General features: G+C 40.7%; 1 protein-coding gene across 1 annotated transcript in view; it reads right to left on the bottom strand.

The window, feature by feature from the left end:
- The window catches only part of LOC100771650 (C-type lectin domain family 2 member E-like), a 38,355-nt gene extending 19,098 nt beyond the window's left edge, over positions 1 to 19,257 (bottom strand). Inside the window, exons 1-5 of the mRNA XM_027429815.2 lie at positions 19,170 to 19,257; positions 17,449 to 17,569; positions 14,863 to 14,880; positions 14,589 to 14,760; positions 13,943 to 14,049 (exon numbers count right to left, since the gene is read on the bottom strand). Of these exons, the coding sequence (XP_027285616.1) occupies positions 13,943 to 14,049; positions 14,589 to 14,760; positions 14,863 to 14,880; positions 17,449 to 17,569; positions 19,170 to 19,257 (506 nt within the window). The remainder of the gene's footprint in view (positions 1 to 13,942; positions 14,050 to 14,588; positions 14,761 to 14,862; positions 14,881 to 17,448; positions 17,570 to 19,169) is intronic.
- Positions 19,258 to 21,191: the final 1,934 nt, after the last annotated feature.

Genomic DNA, 21,191 nt, shown 5'->3' with positions numbered 1-21,191 from the left:
GGGGATTGCATTGAATCTGTAGATTGCTTTTGGCAAGATTGCCATTTTTACTATGTTGATCCTACCTATCTAAGAATATGGGAAATCTTTGAATTTTCTGGTATCTTCTTTAATATTTTCTATAAAGACTCAAAGTTCTTACTATACAGGTCTTTCTCATTTTTGGTTAGTGTTACCCCAAAGTATTTTATGCTGTTAGTTGCTATTGTAAAGGGTGATGTTTCTCTGCTTTCTTTCTCAGGGCATTTATCATGTATATGTACTAAGGCTACTGATTTTTTTGAGTTAATCTTGTATCCTACCACTTTGCTGAAGGTGTTTATCAGCTGTAGGTGTTCTCTTGTAGAGTTTTTCGGGTCACTTATATAAGCTTTCATATCATCTGCAAATAGTGAGAGCTTGAGTTCTTCCTTTCCAATTAATTTCCCCTTGACCTCCTTTTGTTGTCTTATTGCTCTGGCTAGAACTTCAAGTACAACATTGAAAAAATATGGAGAGAGTGGGTAGCCTTGTCTTGTTCCTGATTTTAGAGGAATAGCTTTGAGTTTCTAACCATTTAATTTGATGTTGGATATTGGTTTGCTGTATATTGCTTTTATCATGTTTAGGTATGTTCTGTTATTCCTGATCTCTTCAAAACCTTTATCATGAAGGGATGCTATATTTTGTCAAAGGATTTTTCAGCATCTAGTGAGATGATCATGTGCTTTTTCTTTTTCAGTTTGTTTATATGGTGGATTATATTGATGGCTTTTCGTGTGTTGAACCATTCCTGCATTCCTGGGATAAAGCCAACTTGACCATGGTGGATGATTTCTCTGATGTGTCTTTGGATTTGCTTTGCCAGTATTTTGTCAAATATTCTTGCATTGATGTTCATGAAGTATATTGGTCTGTAATTCTCTTTTTTCTTTGTGTCTTTGTGTGACTTGGGTACCAAGCATCATAGAAAGAGCTTGACAATGTTCCTTGTGTCGCTATTGTGTGGAACAATTTGAGGAGTACTGTTATTAGCTCTTCTTTTAATTTCTGGTAGAAGTCTGCACTGAAGTCATCTGGCCCTTGGCTCTTTTTGGTTGGTAGACCTTTGATGACTGCTTCTATTTCATTAGGGTTATAGTTCTGATTAAATTTCTTATCTGTTCTTGATTTAATTTTGGTAAGTGATATCTTCTATCCAGAAAATTGTCCATTTCCTTTAGATTTTCCAATTTTGTGGAGTACAGGTTTTCAAAGAATGACCTGATAATGATGTGTATTTCCTCAGTGTCCATTGTTACATCCCCCTTTTCATTTCTGATTTTGTTAATTAGCATGTTCTCTTTCTCTCTGCTTTTTAGTTAGTTTGGATAAAGGTTTGTCTATCTTGTTGCCTTTCTTGAAGAACCAACTCTTTGTTTCATTGAGTCTTTGTAGTGTTTTCCTAGTTAATTCTTACTTTCAACTGAGGCCTCTTATCATTAATAGAGGTTTGCCAAGATATGTGTTTCTCATCTCCTCTAATCAAGTTTGATTCCTCATCACTAGCCAAACTACCCTCTAGAGTAAATATCATTTTTTATAATAGGCAATGTACTATCTATTTGTCCTGTGAGAGATTGTCCTCCACAGTGATTGGGAATGACTGGACCTTTCTTGATGTGGGGGCCTCTGAGAATCCCTTCAAGGAGTTTCCCAATTATAAACTTTTTCCTTGTATGTGTCTGGTCGATCTGCATTTATTGGCCAGTGCCTGCCTCTACCACATCTCCTGCATAAATCCAGAAGGCAGAGACCTTCTATATGAGACATTGTTGAAATCTCCTTGCCTACAATTCCTTAGTATGTCCTATTCTGTCACATTTGAAATATCTAGTTTCCTGGTGCCTTCTTGGCCCTTTGGGGATTGCTCTTCCTACGCAAGTTCTTGTTCCATTTCAGTGACTGCATCTGGCCTCTTGGTTACTGTTTTGATCTTTGTAAGTTGCTTCTCCTTCCCAAGCAACTGCATCATTACCATGAGAACATTTAACCTCTTGGTGTCTCTTTAATTCTTTTGAGATTACCTTTCCTACCAAAGCTCCTGTATTTTGTACATTATAGTTGAGATTAGCTGTATGCAAAACCCTTTCTTCCGTTGGTGCTGATCTGATCTTTAAAGGGAAAAGTATTCTTTTGCATATTGGGTTAGCATTTTGCTAGAGAGTATATGATCATTTTTCTAAGTTCTGTATCTGCTACCTGTAACTTCACTGGCCTAGATAGCCTGTGTAAAAAGTACTGAAATTGTTCTGTCATTCCCTGTTCTATCTTTGTATAGGTTTCTACTCTTTCTCTTGGTTCACGAATCTTGTCCCAGGCATTTAAATCTGCTATCCTGCATAAGGACAATGTATGCTCATCATATCCCGCCTGAATTTGTGGGTTAGCATAAAGACCCTCACCAAGAATCTTGGGGAGCTTCATAACCTTTCTTTATGCCTTAAAGCTGGAGGACTTTTCTATGGGCCCAGCTTTTCTCACTCCCAAGCTGCAGAAGCCACGGGGTAAAAACTGTGGTCGGGCTGGGTGGTGGAGTGTGCTGAGCAGGGAAATAAATCCCGCCAAAGCTCATGACCCACCCATGGGTTCAGAATCAAAACTACTCCTGACACCAGTTAAAGTAGAATGCAATGGAGTCAGAACTAGATTGACAACAGATACTTTATTAAGAAAGTCCTCATGTGACAGAGCCAGTCTTGTTCAGCCAGGCATGAGAGGGAAAAGAAGGTCGCATGCATGCTTCCCTGATATTTAAAGCCTTGCTACATCACCTGTGACAGCCTCCAATGGGCGTGGACAACATTTCTCCATACAATGGTTGTCATGTAAAACAGCATTGGGTTCCTCCTCTCAGAAATTAAAAAATGCATCCATTGGACCATCAAACAATCTCATTCTCTCCATATCCTTGATGTATAAAATGAGATGTTCTAAAATTTAGATAGCTAGGTATTAATGCATTCATTAATCCTGAAAATGTTGCTGATGTATATAAATAAAAGGAAACTAGCTAAAGAAATTCTTGGCCACCAACCAAGTTCCCCAGAAGATGTATAAGGGATCCTTTCAGCCTGAAGATGAAGACAAACATACCCATGAGGCCACTGGGAAGAATGAAACCATGTGTGAAAATGGATAAGAAAGAAATGAGGAAAAACAGCATTATTAAAAGAAAGTAACTAATAGACAACTTTTAATTAATATTCAAATTACTACCAGAAAGTCAATGCTTTGCATCCCCCAATCAAAGAAAACAGACTGGCAGGTTGGCTTAAAAGAGAGGATTTTTCTATATATTTTTCTTCAAGGATTTTTCTTCAAGAAACATACCTCAAGATCAAAGACAGATACTACCTTAAGAGGGTATCTTTCTTTCAACCATGCCAACACAAGGCAGGCAAGTAGGGTAAGGGTTAGGTCCCTCTTTCATTCCCTCAGTGCTAGCTCACCTGCACCCCCAACTACAGGGTCAGTTCTAGTGCAATGCCCAGGTGAGTGCAACCTGTGGTGAAAGGGGGATTCATCTTTCTGGAGTGTGGGGGCCAACTCTCTTGCTACAGTATCCAGTAAGGGGCAGGGCCAGCTATCCCACAGCCAGTGAAAGGAAGAGCCAGCTCAATAAAGCCCTTGGAGTTCTACAGGCATGTTTCTTAAAGACCCCTATGTTCACACAGGTCATGTGCATTAACACAGACCCCAGCTACAGCAGGACCTTCATGGCCCTTGCTGAAAGCTATAGTCTCCATGTCACCATGGCACCAGTGGCAGCACAGGCTATGCAAATCAGAATGGCTCTGGAGGCAGCCTGGCTCTCAGACATCAACATGGTTTCAATGGCTGACCAGACGCTGGGCATCTGCAGAGCTCTCAGTGGTAACAGGAACAATGGACATCTCCCCAAACTCTGTCCTCTGCAGGGTCAAGAATCCAGATATGGCCCTAGGCAGCAGACCTGTGACAGTGCAGGCCACTCAAATCTACATGGTTCTGGTTGTGGCATGGCCCTCAGATATCTACATTGCCACAGGTTACAGCTGTGGCCTTGGTGGCAACATGGCCATAGATATTAATACAGACCATGGTTGTGGTAGGACCAAGGAAATGGACATGGTTCTAGGTAGAAACCTGAGCTCTGATGTCACCCTGGTACCAGGTGACAGCACAAGTCACTTAGGCTGTCACGGCCCCCACAGCATCAGTGCCTTAGGACACTGAAATAGCCCAAGAGAGGTGCCAGCCTAGTTCCTTGGTATTATCAGAATGGCCTTCAACAGTCTCAGGAGCTTCAGATACCAACACAGACCCTGGCTGTGGTAGGGCCACAGGGTCAGACATTGGCAGCAGCCCTTGTCAAGATGACACCATAGCCTCAGGTGACAGTGCTGGCCACTCAGATCACCATGGACCTTGTGGCAGCATAGCCCTAGGGTAGCAGCCTACACAATAGCCCTCTGTATGGCCCTTATTTTGACAGGAGCCACAGATATCTACACAGACCTCCTGGGCTGCTTCAGAGCCTCAGATCAAGACCTGAAGCTGGCAATAGCCCAAGGCCATGTATTATCTTGTACTAGGTGGCTAGCAGGCCTTTCATATCAGCCTGTTCCTTTCTGTCCACGCTGCTTCAGAGCTACCGCTTTTTCCCGTCGATGAACCATTCTGTTCCTCTCTTTTCCATTTCATCACCCTGTACTCAGTTACTATAGTGGGTCCAACTACCTCCTGGAGTGACTGGAGGTGCATGCTTGAGTCCTTCCAGCCCCAGGCACAAGGCATGGTGCAGAGCAATTGTTTTTCCTCATGTGTGCAGGGGCCTAGCTGCAATTAATAATATATATAATCTAACAGGGAATCCCACAGTCACTGTCATGAGAACTCCTTCTTTACATATATGATTTGAACACTCCTGTGTTCAACACACTGTGCTGTTCTCTGAGAATACAGAAGTGAATTACACATAGGTCTTTCTTATTTGTTTACTAGAAATAAAATATACTGCAAAGCAAAAAGGGATAAATGAAGAAGGAGCTTCATTGAGAAAAGTATTTTCCTGAGTGAGATATTCTTGTGTTTGTCTCAGAAATAAAAACACAGTCTAAGCTGAGTGGTGGTAGCACACACCTATAAACCCAGCACTTGGGAGACAGAGGCAAGCAGATCTGAGTTCAAGACCAAATGGTCTATAAAGAAGGTATAGGACAGCCAAGGCTACACAGAATTCCTGTCTTGAAATACAAACAAAGAGCCAAACAGTCAAGAGGAAGAAAGAAAAAACAAACTCAAAATAAGGAGTCTACTATGAAAAGTGAACTTAAATATTCATTTCTTTATTTATGTGTTTTTATTTATTTGGTTTTTAATACACATAGCACAAGTTTGAAGGTCACAGGACAACTTGCTGTGGACAGTTTTCTGCTTCCAACATGTGGGTTTAGGTGTTAAACTCAGGTTATCAGTCTTAGTGGCAGGAGTGTTTACCCTCAGAGACGCATTACTGGCCCTGAGTGGTGGTAGCACACACCTATAAACCCAGCACTTGGGAGACAGCCCCCACAGCATCAGCATTATTATTACTTTAATAAAGAATAAATGTGTGTCTTATGTGGTGATGCATAGCTCTAATTCCAGCCATTTTGAGATTAGGATTACATATCAGCCTTGCCACAAAACTAATTTACAAAAATATCAGTAGTGTGATGTTCTCCCAGGTTAGTGAGAAGATTCAATTCAAATGCCAATCAAGTAAGAAGATAGAGTTAACAGAAGAGATGCTGGTGGTCTATTATTTTGTCCTTATTGGGACTCACCAGTACAGTATAGCATATGATCAAAAAGTTTTCAATGTTTTGCTCCTAAAATTCAGAGATGTTTAAACAGTAGCTTTGATGGAGGTTCAGTAATAAACTGTCTCCTGATCCAAGAAGAGTCTAATAAAGAATGAAATTCAAATGGCATACTCATATATGAAACTCTCAAAAAAGTTAAGTTAGGAAAATAAAATGGCATTTGCTTATAACATACCCTTAGTCTATTTTAATTTTTTAAAAACATTGAAAAGTAAAGTGTAACCTTTCTGACAATGGTATTGAATCACAGAGTGCACAGCATTGGTTTTAATCCTGTCTAGATCTCCCTTCTTGTTGGTCATTGAATTTTGTAAAAGAATGATGGCAATGTTTACAAAGTATCTGGAGGCCAAAGACCAATTATGATCTTTCTTGTAATTACTGAATCATTTCCATGGTTTCAGTCATTCTGCATTTTTACTTTCCAAGGCTTTCAAGCAAGAACCAAAGGAAAAAAATCAGATATGGTCATAAAAGTGGATTTTACTAATATGGATATGACTATACTTTGGTTTAAGATATAAGTAATAACTCATATCCAAACACCTATTTAATTACAATCATATGTGTTCCTCCAATTTCCTGTATCTGTGATCCTCTAAGCGAGTTTTCTACTTCAGTGTCAACACATATAAATGATGTATTTTGATGATAATTTTAGTAGCTCAGGAGTGACAGATGACAGGCATCCCCAAGGCTATACAGAAGAAAAATGGTGTCCTCTAGAAATTTCAGATTTAAGGAGATTTAAGGAAACAGTAGTTTCCAATGGTATGCATTCACCTTTTATGAGACAGATGTTGAATACATGGTCCACTCACAACAAAATTACTCCACATGACTGAGAATTTTTCATTAAAGTAGCATTGGAATGTGGTTCTCAATTGGAATGGAACAATTGGTTGAGAAAAGGAGGTAAATCCCTTGAACAGCAAGATGGGTTTATAGGTTATAGGATTTCTCAAGATAAAATCCTTGGTGAGGGTCCTTATGCTGATGTGGACGGTCAAGCTGCATTTGATGATCACACGTTGTCCCTGTGCCATGCAGCAGCCTTAAATGCTTGGGACAGGGTTCAACATTTTGCTCTAGATACTTTAAAGATGTGTCAACCTCAGAATGGAAACCAGGATATGTGGCACATTGAGGGGCTGGAGAGATGAGTGCAGTGTGTGGTGCTCAGGGATGTGGATTGAGGCACACAGGAGAAGCCACTGAGCTAGATACACTTACACAGGGTATGGGTGTTGTTGGTTAACTATATTGAAGGGAAATCGCATGAGAAACCGATAGCCCAGGTTAGTGCTCCAAGCACCCATTCTCAGCAGCTCTCTGAGACCTGACCAGAACCCTGAGAGAGGAGGAGTACCTCTCTCCTCAGTCCTTTATCCCACATGCACTGTACACACCTCTGGCCATGCCCAAATGGGTGTGGTCAGCGCCACAGTGCCTGGAGATCTCTCCCTACAATTCCCCTTTTAATCTATAGAAAAAATTCAGACTTGATACAAAACTATATACAAAGATGGCAAAATTCAAGTATGCTCTGGGAGAAGAACACAAGAACAAACACACCTGATACCTGTTGCCAGTGATGCAACTAGAGCAAATGGCAAGAACTGCCTATCTAGTCATTGCCATGAGGCTATCTTAAGATGGACAGTTTAAGTCTTGTACCTAAAATTTCTATCTAGGGAGAGAGAACAATAATTGTGAGTCTAATCTTTGACGAGAAAATCCTCCTCAAAGACTTGAGAAGGACGATAACAATCTAGGTTAGGCAGGAAGTACAGGTGAGCAACTTACAAAAGGTGCAGCAAAGACAGAAACAGCAGGCTACCTGGACAGTCACCCAAAGTCTCACAGCAGCAAAGGGGCAACCAGCTTTGGCTAAGTCCTACAGGATCTGACTGACCAATACAGAAGCAGGGAGATAGAAAGGCTGTCTCACCCTGACTTGGCAAGATTCAGCGGTCTTTTAAATTATCTCCTGCAATCACAGTAGGACAGCATGTCCAAAGTTAGTGGTAGAAGTGTGGGCAGTTCTTTGCCCAAGAGGCCATTACCCAAGTAAAGAACGAACTCCAGAAGGAGTGACATAAGTGCCCAACATTTTCTTGCTTATAGCTTAGTGCTGTCAGGAGCAAATGGTACCATGTCAACAGAGTACTAATGTAAAACATTTAAATGCCATATTTAGCAGGTCTATGAAGTGTTTGAAGATCAAAATCTATGTCTGACTAATCTCATAGATATAAGAATTTGGGGATACCCCTGGTGGACAAAGCAATCTCCAGTCTGCTGAGATTGCTGGCCTACTCCAGCCCCCACTCAGGGAAGAGGTGAGCTTCAGCCCCTGCATTGGATCTGACTCCCATCTGCCCTTTTCGAGAACTCCAGGCCTGGGATCTACAGGCAGGTTGACTCCCCCAGGTGGACCAAGCAACCTCCAGTCTGCTGAGATTGCTGGGCTACTCCTGCCCACCCCTCAGGGGAGAGGAGAGGAAGAGAGACCACCTGCACCCACTGGAAGAAGGGATGGGAAGACTACAATATAAGAACACATTCAACAACAGAAATACCAATATGATGACGCCAGAGTCTAGGGACTCTACACCAGGAGACCTGAATATCCCAACACAGATGAAGCAGAAGAGAATAACCTTAGAAACAACTTCATGAAGATGATGGAGAACCTAAGAGAGGAAATGAGAAAAATCCTTTAAAGAAATTGAAGAAAAGACAAACCAAAAATTGCAAGAAACAATTCAAACAGTGCAAGGTTTGAAAGATGAAATAGAGACAATAGAAAAATCACAGTCTGAGGGAATGCTGGAATTAGAAAACATGGGTAAACGATCAGGAACTACAGATGCAAGAATAACCAACAGAATATAAGAGATAGAAGAGAGAATCTCAGGCATTGAGGATATACTAGGAGAAATAGATTCTTTGACCAAAGGAAATCTTAAGTCCAACAAATCCCTAACAGAAAATATTCAGGAAATATGGAACACTGTGAAAAGACCAAATATAAGAATAATAGGGTGTAGAAGAAGGTGAAGAAACCCACCTTAATTCAGAAAACATATTCAACAAAATCATATAAGAAAACATTCCCAGCCTAAAGAAAGACATACAAATGAAAGTACAAGAAGTCTACAGAGCACTGAATAGAGTGGACAACAAAAAAGTTCTCTTGTCACCTAATAATTAAAATACCAAACACACAGAATAAAGAAAGAATATTAAGAGCAGCAAAGGAAAAAGGCCAAGTAACATATAAAGGCAGATCTATCAGAATTACACCTGACTTCTCCATGGAAACTCTGAAAGCCAGAAGAAGGTCCTGGATAGATATTCTACAAACACTAAGAAACCACAGATGCCAGGCCAGAATAATAAACCAGTAGGGTTTTCATCCACTATAGATGGAGAAAACAAGATACAATACATATTCACTAATCCAGCCCTACAGAAAGGACTGGAGGGAAACTCCAATGTAAGGAAGTTAACTACACTCACAAAAACATAGGCAATAGATAATCCCACTTTACTTACAGCCAAAAGAAACAGCAGGGTAAATCCACATACAATATCACCACCACATACAAATTAAAAAAAAAAAAGAACACGAATTAATGCTCCATGGTCCTGAATTTCCCTCAATAGTAATGGTCTTCACTTGCCTATAAAAAGACACAGGCTAATAGGTACCCATGCTCATAAAAGAAACATTACTAAAACTCAAATCACACATAAGACCCCACACATTTATTGTGGGAGACTTCAACTCCCCACTCTCACTACTAGACAGGAACACCAGACAGAAACTTAACAAATAGACAAAGGAACTAACAGAAGTTATGACTCAATTGGGATTAACAATTCTATTATCTATAGTATATTCCATCTGAACACAAAGGATATACTTTCTTCTCAGTGCCACATGGAACCTTCTCTAAAATCCTCCACATACTCGGCAACCTAGCAAACCTCAACAGTTACAAAAAAAATTGGAATAAGCTTCTGGATCTTATCAGACCACCATGATTTAAAATTAGAAGAGGGGGGAGGGAGCTATGAGAATGAGAAGGGAAGAAGAGGAAGGATGCAGAGGTCATGAGGGAGCAGAAAGGTTGAGTCAGGGGAAGAATAAAAGAAAGAGTATGTGATAGGTAAGGTTTTAGTTGGGGGGGTGGTAGGGGAGGACTGGAGGGAGAAGGGAACTGGGATTGTCATGTAAATCAATCTTGTTTCTAATTCAAATAAAAATGATAAAAAGATTACAGCAATATAACTATATACACACATATATGTGAATTTCTAAAACAGAGGTATTAGAAGTGCCTTAATCTAAGGTAGAACTGTATAGTGCAACATGATAGAAATACACTAAATTGTGTCAAAAGACAAAGTATCTTAAAGATATGTAAAAGCATATCTACATAGAAAATGATAAGGGTATTTATTCACCAAACATCCTGAATAGAAACAATACCTTGCCCAGTATGACAAAATGAGATATACAAATTATCCAAGATAGGAATACAACTTGATTATACATAAGTCACATCAAATGAGAATCCATAACAATGTAAGTTGTCTATAGCTAACAATTACTAAGGCAAATCACAAGAAGATATATATCATCTATCTATATCCCATCCTAACCACATCTTTCCCATCCAAACCCTGAACTCATCTAAAAGAGATACCCAATTCTGAACACCTCCTTCCAAACCCAACCCTAAACAACTGAAAACCAACCCTAAACAGGTGTAAATTATCCCTATTGTCAACAGTAGGGAAAAGGGGGCATGGTATTCTTAGAATTACCTCCTGCTGAAATGGGACAATGATAATCTCATGGGATCCTGTAGGAAGAAAGACTTAGAGTAAGGAAAGTCTTGATCAGATTAGCTATAACATTTGTACCTAGTCTTTGTTCAGTGGGGGATGCTTGACTGAAGTTCTTATCTGAAGCTCTGGCCAAGTGTAATAAGAAGGCACACCATTTCAGCTAGCTAGTCCAGAGTTGTGTAGAGCAATATAGTCCCGAACCGGTTTTAGGGTGGTAATTGTCAGTTCAAAGACATCAAGTTGAATCAAGTGGGATTGAATAAGTAGGGTCCCATTTCCTTTTGGGAGAGTTCAAAGATTGCCGATAAGTAATTCTTTGTTCAATGTGGGGGGATTAAACATTTATGTCAACACAGAAATTTCAACTTTTATAGGCATGCATACCAGGAAAGGAAGATAATAAATATAAGGGAAATTAGGCTTTCAGAGAAAGAACCCGAGTATAGACAAATGACAGTCCCTAGATTTTGTTTTGTCTTACATCAATTGGCTTCTTGATATAATAGAGAAATTCTTAATTATAACAACCTGCAGCACACAGGGATGTGGAGCAGGGGTGGGGGGTGGAGGGTGGGGCAAGCTCAGGAGAACCATGCTGCTGAGCTGGGAGACCCAGGTACCTCAGAGACTCAGGGACTCTGGGGGCATGGGGCAAAAGACAGAGCTGTGGTAGTGAGTGCTCGCCTTGCTGGGAAGGGCTGGGAATTTCTCACTTCTGACACCAGATGTAGTCAGAAGATATCCATACACAAGATGTGGGTATTGTTAGTTAACTTTATCGAGGGGAAATCACTTACATGAAAAACCCATAGCCCAGGTTAGCACTCTGAGCACCCAGTCTCAGCAGCTCTCTGAGACCCCACCAGAACCCTGAAAGAGGAGAAGTACCCCTCTCCTCAGTCTTTTATCCCTCATGTTCTTTACACACCTGTGCCCACACCCAAGTGAGCGTGGTCAGTGCTATAGGTACCTAGAGATCTCTCTGTACACTCTGAGTTTTCATCTTCAGTGTAAACACATATTATTGATGGATTTTAATGATAATTTTAGCACCTCAGGAGTGGAACAGCAACTGCAGATGGCAGGTCACAGAGCATCTGTTTCTCATGAAGGCTTTGGCACATTCCCTGTCCTCCCTTTAAAATCTTGGGAACTGTTAAATATGTCTTTTGGACTTGCTACAAATCCACCTCCTGTGTGTGTAGTCCCTTGCACTGCTGATCCCGAAGCTACTCAGGTAGCTACATTCTCCTTGTCCTCGGATGGGAACCCTGAAGGAAAACAAACAAACAAATGAAAAAAATCTGCACAGGCCAACATTGATGCAAGCATCTGAACTAGTTTTGCACCTGCCATCTTTTACATACTCAGCTTTCAATTTGAGCAACAAATCTGTAGAGAGAGAGATCTCTAGGTACCTGTGGCACTGACCATGCCCATTTGTGTATGGCCACAGGTGCATTCAGGGCTTGTGGGATAAAGGACTGAGGAGAGTTCCAGTCAGGTCTCAGAGAGCTGCTGAGACTGGGCACTCGGAGCACTAGCCTAGGCTATCATTTCTCATGTAAGTGATTTTCCCTCAATAAAGTTTGTGTCACAGGCCTTTAACCCTAGCACTTGGGAGACAGAGGCAGGCAGATATCTGTGAGTTCAAGGCCAGCCTGGACTACAGAGTAACTTTCTGGACAGGCTCCAAAGCAATACAGAGAAACCCTGTCTTGAAAAACAAAGAGAAAAAAAAAGAAGAAAAAAGAAAAGAAAAGAAAAAGTTAACCAACAATACCCATATCCCATGTACTGATATCTTCCCCTACACATATCTTTGTCATTTGTCAGTGTTGACCCTGTAAAGTGTGTATAAGGCATTTGACTGGTGCTTGCTACCATGTTCAAATGGCCTGTTGTCATGTGTGGCTTCACTGAGAGTGATTTTTAATTCTGTCTTGGAGCATTTTACTCATGTATAAAGGTGGGGCAAAACCCACGTAGTAAAATTCTGAAAGGTCTTTAATCATCACACGACTGGGTCTGTGTTTTGTGGTTCCAGTAAATGGCTCCATTCAAAATGGCTATTCTCATTTCCAAGAGCTGTAGTGATATAATATTTATGAATTATTAAAGCTTGCATGGGATTCCAGAAAGCAAAGTCAGTCACAAGCCATAGAAGCCAGGCACACACCTTTAATCCCAGCAGCCAGATGCTAGGAGGTGGTGATACACACCTTTAATCCTACCACCCATTATAAAGAGGGAGACAGATCTCTTTGAGTTCTACGCTGATACATGAGATTGAATCAATCTAAAAGAGTAACAGATCACACCCCTTTAATTGAAGCACTAGAGGGGTATAAACGATAGAAGCAGGGTATTAGGTCTTAGTATTCAGTCACACTGAAGATAGAAACATTTATTCTCCAGCCATTTTTAGGAGCGGTTCTGAGGCTTGGTGAGAGCTTGTGGAGATAGGGTCAGCCCATGCAGCCTGCGGTAAAAGTAAGAAGCTAGGGGCTGGCTGCTTTGCTTCCCTGACCATCAGCTTGAGGTTTGAACCCCAATATCTGTCTCTGGGTCTTTTATTTTTCATGTTACGAAGAGCTGTCTCAGAGCTCATTGATGATGAGACTTTAGAGGAAGTCCCCAATGCTCCTGGAGTCTCTGCTTCTGTGATAGGCACAGCTGTGCACACAGTGAACTGACAAGTCTTATCCCAGGAGTTCTGCAGTGACTTCCTGGGGTTTCAGAGCCCTCACTGCCCATCCTAGTTTCTGCTGACATCTGACAAGTGTGTTTCTCATCAAGGAAATGTTTTCAGTTGGTGATGGAGAAGACTACATCCACCCCAGATGCCATCATCATGTGAAAGATTTCAGGTGAAATCACACTAAGTGAAAGCTTTGGAAATGATAACAAATGGGAGAACATCCAAAGTATTTAAATTTGTAAGGACGTGCAGTTTCCTGGTTATTGGCTCTGCATGTAAGTATGCACCCTGCCTCTGATCTACAACTCCACTTGGAAGGCTTATGTTATTTCCTTCCCAGTATTGTTGGCTTCAAATATCATAGCTATTCATCTCTTATAGACACACACACACACACACACACACACACACACACACACAGAGAGAGAGAGAGAGAGAGAGAGAGAGAGAGAGAGACAGAGAGAGAGAGAGAGATGAGCAGAGTAGAAGGAAAAGTGTGCTGAAAACATACATGTTGTTATATTGAGTGTTGTCTGTCCACATCCAGTGCTGCTCTGGTGACTTCCTGTGCAGCCCGATCCAGTGGTCAGAATCCCCCTTGTATCTCTTCAGGAAATTCTGCCATAAAACACAAAAAGCTAATACATGTATCTCTGAGCTATAGATGAACATTGGGTGTCTCCAACCTACAGCCTCCTCTAGGGATGGCAGCTGAGAGTCATTGATTATGGAGCCATAATAACCCTCAGTTCTCAGTAGATGTATCCTAAGTGTATAAACCTAAGTACATTGATGACCAGACATCCCATTGCAGCTGATTAAGAATATCCTTGGAGTTTTTAACAGATGCCATTTTTGTATACAATATGTAAATTCTCAGCGGGAACAGGACCACTAGTTATCTTAGTAGATTGTATATTTGCCCCGGCATGTTTTGCTATGAGCACTACATGAGAGCATGACTCTAGAATGTCTCAAGAATCCAACCAGAAGCAGTAACATTAGCAAATGGTGTGTACTAATGTGCTCCCCATATGCCCCACACACCCCATCTGCCTGGAGTGGGCTCTTCCTCACGCTTCAGCTTTAAGGTCTCTATCTGAAGGCAAAACACATTCAACAGAACAAACAACAAACCAATCCTGACCATTTCTTACCAGCTCCTCTATGCTCTCAAATACAGCTAGATGGGCCTCTAGTTCCATGCAGGAGGTCTGGCTGAATGTCCAGTTTTTCATGTCTTCAGAAAAATAAAAACATTGACTTCCAAATCCAATCCAGTCTTTTGGGCAGGTGTCATAGGAAGGTCCACACTTCTCTGTGATTAGTCTCCCTAAAATGTTAACAGTGCCAAGAAATATAATAAGAACATTTATGTGTCTGGTCCCTTTGGAAGCATCTAAATCTCAATGATAAGGGGTGTCCTTGAACTGTACTTTCATAACTGATCTCTAGGAGAACCCTCCTATCATGCTGGTTCCCAATCCAGGGCTTTCCAGTGAGCTCTAAGGAAGTGCTTTTATTTTCTTCTTTGTATTTTGTGTTTGAAACAGAATCTCGCTATTTCCACTGGCCAGGCCTGGAATTCAGTCTGTGGACTCTACTTGTACTGGCTGTGGCTCCTGAGTGTTGGGACTAATTATTTCCCTGTGAGGAAATAATTTCTAGTCTATCAGCTCCTTTGGATTCTTTCTTGTTCCTGAAGTCCTGTAGCTTCCTTTCCCATAATCCTCATTCACATTTGCTCTTTCTCTTGACTAGAAAAACTCCTTACTTGTTTAGATTTTACTATAGAGAAATGACAGCCTTTGAAATATGGCACATTTGAAATAGCTCTTAATTGCCAGAATTTTTATCATGGGCTTCCTATCATTCTATCACACACATATTAAATGTATATAATCACATGCTGGCTCTTATTAGAGTCTGTCAGAATGATTGTCAAGAGGAAATCTGATAACAATACTGGGTAATGGTCAGACTTAGCTTACATTCCAGTACTTGGGAGGCAGAGGCAGCCAGATCTCTGTGAGTCTAAAGCCACCATTTTTAGAAGCATGTGCAGAAATAGAAACACTTATTTACTGCTGGTGTGAGTACAAACTGATACAGCCAGTATGGAGGTTCCTCAGAAAATGTAAAAATAAACTTGCCATGTGACCCAGTCTGTTATTCTTGGGTATGTAAGAAGAGAATTCCACATCCTACCACAGAGACACTTTGCACCAATGGTTATTGCTCCCCTATTTACAATAGTTAGGAAATGGACCTGACCTATATGTCAATCAACTGATGGATAGACAGTGAAAATGTGTTACATGTACAAAACTGAATGTTATTCAGCAGCAAATGAATAATGAAACATTTAGTAAAGTGTGTGGCCTAGGAAAGTATGATATTGAGTGATGTCACCCAAACTCAGAAAGAAAGAGATCCATATACTCTCTCACATGCAATCTGAGACTGTGATGTAGAGTGTGAACAGCTGGGACTGTGCATGGTGTAACACATAGAAAGGAGGCCAAGGAAGAGAGATGTAAGGTGATGGGAAGGACAGCGTGCAAAGGGACCAAAAATTATGAAAAATTATGAATAACAATGTTTTTCTAGTTTTAACGCTGCCATAGTTTTTCTTTTCTGTGGCAGATAAGTGCATAAAAATGTGGTTGACAGTGAAGGTCTAACACCATAACCAAAGATCCATGGCTTTTGAAATGCTTTTCTAGCTGTGTGGAAGTTTCATGAGATACATAGGGCTTGGGATTTGACAAAAGTTGGAGTGGCTATGCTAATGAAGATGCGTGATGTGTTCATTAATGAGTCCATTAAAATAAAGTAACCTGTGTGTGTGTGTGTGTGTGTGTGTGTGTGTGTGTGTGTGTGTGTGTGTGTTTGTGTATGTGCAGGAATATGTGTGTAAGAAGCTATGAATGCAGCAAGGGTTCAGAGCACAGCTTAGAAGAATAAGAGACATTTTCTTTCATCCCTTCACCTTTTTCTTCCTTCAGCAGGTCAGAAGGAAACTGCTGCTGTTTCAGTGCTCTACTGAGTCATAGAAACAAATGACTTGATTAGAAATATTAAATACGAATAACGATTGCACAGTTTATTTTAGGGGATGAGAATTTGTTGTAGTTGTCCCAGTTCCTATACCCAGCACCACGAGGCTTCAGTGAAAGAGACAAATGCAATGGGCAGTGAGAGTGACTGTTGCTTCTTTTTATCTGAGTCTTTTCAGGGCTACATAATAGTTTAGGTTACAATGACTAAGACTAGTTTGCAAGTGCTTGTCCTGTTTTGATATATGTGTATTATTATTTGGTGTGACTAAAGTTGATTTCATATAACAATGTTGGGTGGTGGTGGTTCACACCTTTAATCCCAGTACTTGGAAAGAAGAGGCAGCTGGATCCCCAAGTTCAAAGCAGTTTCAAGACAGCCAGGACTACATAGAGAAACCCTGTCTCATATATATATGAAGTTGTATATGACTTTATCACAGTATTCAAAGCAATCTACAACTAAAAGCTAAGGAATAACATATTCTGAAACTTTCTAATTCATATTTTCAGATCATGGTGAAGATGTTGACTGAAACCATGGGTCAGGGGGGTAGAGGGTTCTCTACCTTCCTCCACCTTGTTGCTCTTCACTGTTCTCTCTTCCCTCAGCTGTAGAAATCTCCTTGAGAGTCTCCTTTCGAGTTTTCCTCTCCTTATTCTCTGTGTTGAAAAGTTCTCCCAGTGGGCATACGTCTCCTGCATCTCTGTCTAGAGCTTGCTGGATGTCATCTTCCCAGGGATGCTGAGCCCGGCCTCCTGTGCTCTCCACAGCCTGTGCTGTCCCTTCAAGGAATCTTCCTGCTACACCCTAAGTTCCCAGAGAACAGGAATTTCCAGTGTTTTCTCTCCAGCCCTTCAACAGTGCCTGACTCACAGTGGTAATGAAGTGTTTGCTGACAGCATGTGTAGACAATGCTGCACAATTTGTTGAACAAGTCACTCACCTGACAATGACAAAGCAACAGAAAGTGAAAGTACAGCTGCACTGAGGACAGCAATCACTCCATAGCACCAGTAAAGCTTAACAGGAGACTCAGCAGAGATGATTCTCAGACATTTTCCTTGGAGCTTTTTACCTGAAAATGTAAATACCAGAACATCAATTTCAAGAACCTACAAGAGCCAGAAAGAGCCAGAAAAAGGTTAGGGTGTCTGCTCAATATTCTAGTGTGATTCTGGAGGTTCTAGCTGGGACAATACGGCAAGAATAAAAAAGAACACTTAGGCCTCATAGAGATAAAAATCTTGATATTCAGACAATATGGATATATCTACACATAAATTTCTAAGATGTCTAATAAAGGGGCTCTAAAAATTATGAACAAGTTTATAATGTTGCAGGAAAATATGTCAATGGGCAAAATAAATTTCATTTTTATATACCAGCAATTGTCAAATGCAAAGAATTGCAATATTCCCCGCATGTCTAAATACACAATTACACATCTAATGAAACACTGGGTTTTAAAAACTCTTAGCACATTGTAGGTACAATTTCTTTTGAGACAGTGACACCTAGACAGACAGATAAAGACAGAGTTAACCCCACACAGAAACAAACAGATAGACAGACAGACAGACAGACAGACAGAGAGTCAGACAGTTATAAAGGTACATACACAGATCATGGGGCAGGGGTCCAACTAGCCCATTGCTTATCTTTTTATTAGTTTTTAGGGCCAGAGAAGAATTCTCATTGCACTAAATTCAATTATTTTTATTGGTATTGTAGGCAAGAAATCTTTGCCTAAGACAAATTCTTATTAATAAAGATTTTTTTCTTTTTTTCTTGAAATAGATTTAAGTTCTAGGCTTCATGTCTGGGTCTGTGATCCGTTTTGAGTCTGTTACAATACACAGGATGAAGTGTGAGTCTTATCATGAAAACCAATTGACTAAGCATCATATACAGAAGAGTTTTCATCCTCTTTCTACTTAAGAATGTCTGTCTTCCCCAGTCTACAGTACACATGCACAATAAACACACATTTATTTTTAAAAAGAAAAATATGTCATATTATGGAATAAAATGATGCTTATATAATAAATACATGCATTAACTATGCTTAGTATTACCAAAATCTAGGAAAAAGAGTTGAATAATATTTTATCATTTTGTTATAATGAGACTGTATTTCTCTCATGCCCGGTATCTAAGGGAAATGCCCACATTTATATAAAAAAAAACCTGCCTATGCTTATAGCAGATTTATGAATTAACCCTGTCTTTTGCATCAGGTCAAATATCTCCAAGCTTGTTACAAAGTCAAGCAACATTACTCAGAACTGGGGAAAATGACTGAAAAAGGAAACCTGGACATCATGCTTGCACCTGCCACTATCTTATGCTGGTTAAATGATCCTCAGCCTGCTGTCCCCACCGGCCAAACACAGTAAAAATAAATTAAACAAATCCACCCCAACCCAACTGAACTACCAACAAAAACAATGTCTCAGGCTTTTATAATTAAGTTTTTGTTTATTTCTCTTGCCTACAAATACTTGAGTATTATGTACTCTGACAGAATAGCTAATATAAGAGAGCCTTCCTCGAATCTCCACTTCTATAGAGACCCACTGTGACAGGCTAACAGGCAGGTGTTTCAGCTCCTCTGAGGGTCACAGGTGAATCCGTCTCTATCTTTTATTTTACTCAAATTGGATTAAATTACACACCTTTTTTTAACTCTTGCAGGCTGTCTGGAGTAATGAGGTCTGTCTTTAGCATGCCCATGAAAACCTCTTTACTCTTTGCAGCTCTCATTTCTGAGCTGAGAGGAAGAGATTGAACTGAATTCTGGAGGAGGTTTGAATGTTGGAACTGTGGAGGAGAAAGAACAGTGTATTCTGCATATTGTTCTGAATGAACACTTCACAAGCTCAGTCTGGTGATTCATTAACTACTCCATGTGAGTCCTGAACAGGTCACTTCTCAGAACTTAGCTATCTGTTTCCGAGAAAACAGAATTACAAAGAAAGCTTTGGCCATCCTGAGCAACAATCTAAGCACACTTTCTGAGTCATGTCCTTTCCTCCTTTCTCTGTACACTATTTCTGCCCCCCATTTTTTAGTTTTCATTTCATTTTACAAAATGAACACAGTTCTTCCTCCTACCCCTCCTCCCACACCCCGCTGCCTCTTTCCACCCCCCCTCATCTCTCCCCTAAACCCACAACCATTCCACTCCTCCTCACAGCTAAGGGCTCCCAAGAGGAGTCAACATAGTCTGGTACAATAGGCTGGGGCAGAGCCTGGCCCCTCTCCCATGCATTAAGACTGAACAGTGCATTCAACAGCAGGGAATGGGCTCCAACAAGCTAGAATCTGGTCATACATCCAGGAGTCCCTGTGATAGTCCAAGCTTCAGAACTGTCTCCCACATGTGGAGGGCCTAGTTTGGTCCCCTGCAGTCTCCACAGTTCTAGGTCTAGGGTCCATGACTTTCCACAAGCTTGGGTCATAGTCTCTGTAGATTTCCCCATTATGATCTTGACCTCCCTTCCTTATATGTTCCCTCCTCCCTCTCTTAGCCTGACTCCCTGGAGCTTGATCTGGTTATTGGTTGCGGATCTCCTCATCTGGATCCATTAATTACTGGATGAGGGCTCTATGATGACAGTGGATGTATTCATCAATCTGATTGCAGGAGTAGGCCATTTCTGTCATCCTCTCTACTATTGCTAGGAGTCTTAGCCTGGGTCACCCTTGTGGATTCTTGGGTGTTACCCTTGTACCAGGTTTCTCCCTAAGCCCATGGTGGCTCTCTCTCTCTTGAGACATCTCTTTGATTGCTCTTCCACTGCATCCCTCCCCACCTAGCCCATCTCATTCCCTCCTGTTCTCATCCCTTCTCTTCCTCCCCAGTTTGCCCTGTAGATATCATCTAATTTCTCCTCTCAGGGTGATCCATGTGTCCCTCTTAGAGTCCTTCTTTTTACCTAGCTTCTCTGGAGTTGGACTTCAGTCTGCTTATCCTTTGCTTTACATATAATATCCACTTATGAGTGAATACATACCATGTTTGTCTTTCTGAGTCTGTGATACCTCATCACGATTTTTTTCTAGTTCTATTCATTTACCTGAAAATTTCACAAGGTCATGATTTTTACTGCTAAGTAGGACTCCATTGTATGAATGTGCCACATTTTGCTTATCAATTCTTTAGTTGGGGAAGAATTGGCTATTAGTAATAATGCTGCTATGAACATTGTTGAGCAAATGTCTTTATGGTATGACTTACCATCCTTTGTTTAAATGTCCAAGCAAATATCTTTGTGTTTTGAGGCAGACTGATTCCCAATTTTCTTAGAAACTGCCATGCTGATTTTTCAAAATGACTATACAATTTAAAATCCCACCAGCAGTGAAAGAGTATTGCCCCTTTTCCAAACCCCTCCAGCAGATACTGTCATTAGTGGTTTTGATTTTAACATTCTGACAGGTGTAAGATGGTATCTCAGGGCTGATCTTTAAGGGTCGAAGCACCCTTTTCAATCGTGAATTAGCATTGTCATAAGCTGTAGATTCTATGAGTATTCATCCAGCGTCTAGATAAGCAACTCCTATTTGAACCACTCTAGTCAATCTTTGCAAAAATGCATTATAACTTTCCTTCGGGTCTTGTCACAACTTAGTATAGGAGTCTGTTCTTTCCCCTGGTTCTTGAATCCTATCCCAAGCAGTGAAAGCTGCTGTGG

Source organism: Cricetulus griseus, chromosome 8 (assembly GCF_003668045.3).
Source record: "Cricetulus griseus strain 17A/GY chromosome 8, alternate assembly CriGri-PICRH-1.0, whole genome shotgun sequence".
NCBI lineage: Eukaryota > Metazoa > Chordata > Mammalia > Rodentia > Cricetidae > Cricetulus > Cricetulus griseus.
The sequence above is the reverse complement of the archived record's forward strand: the minus strand, read 5'-3'. Positions and strand labels throughout refer to the sequence as shown.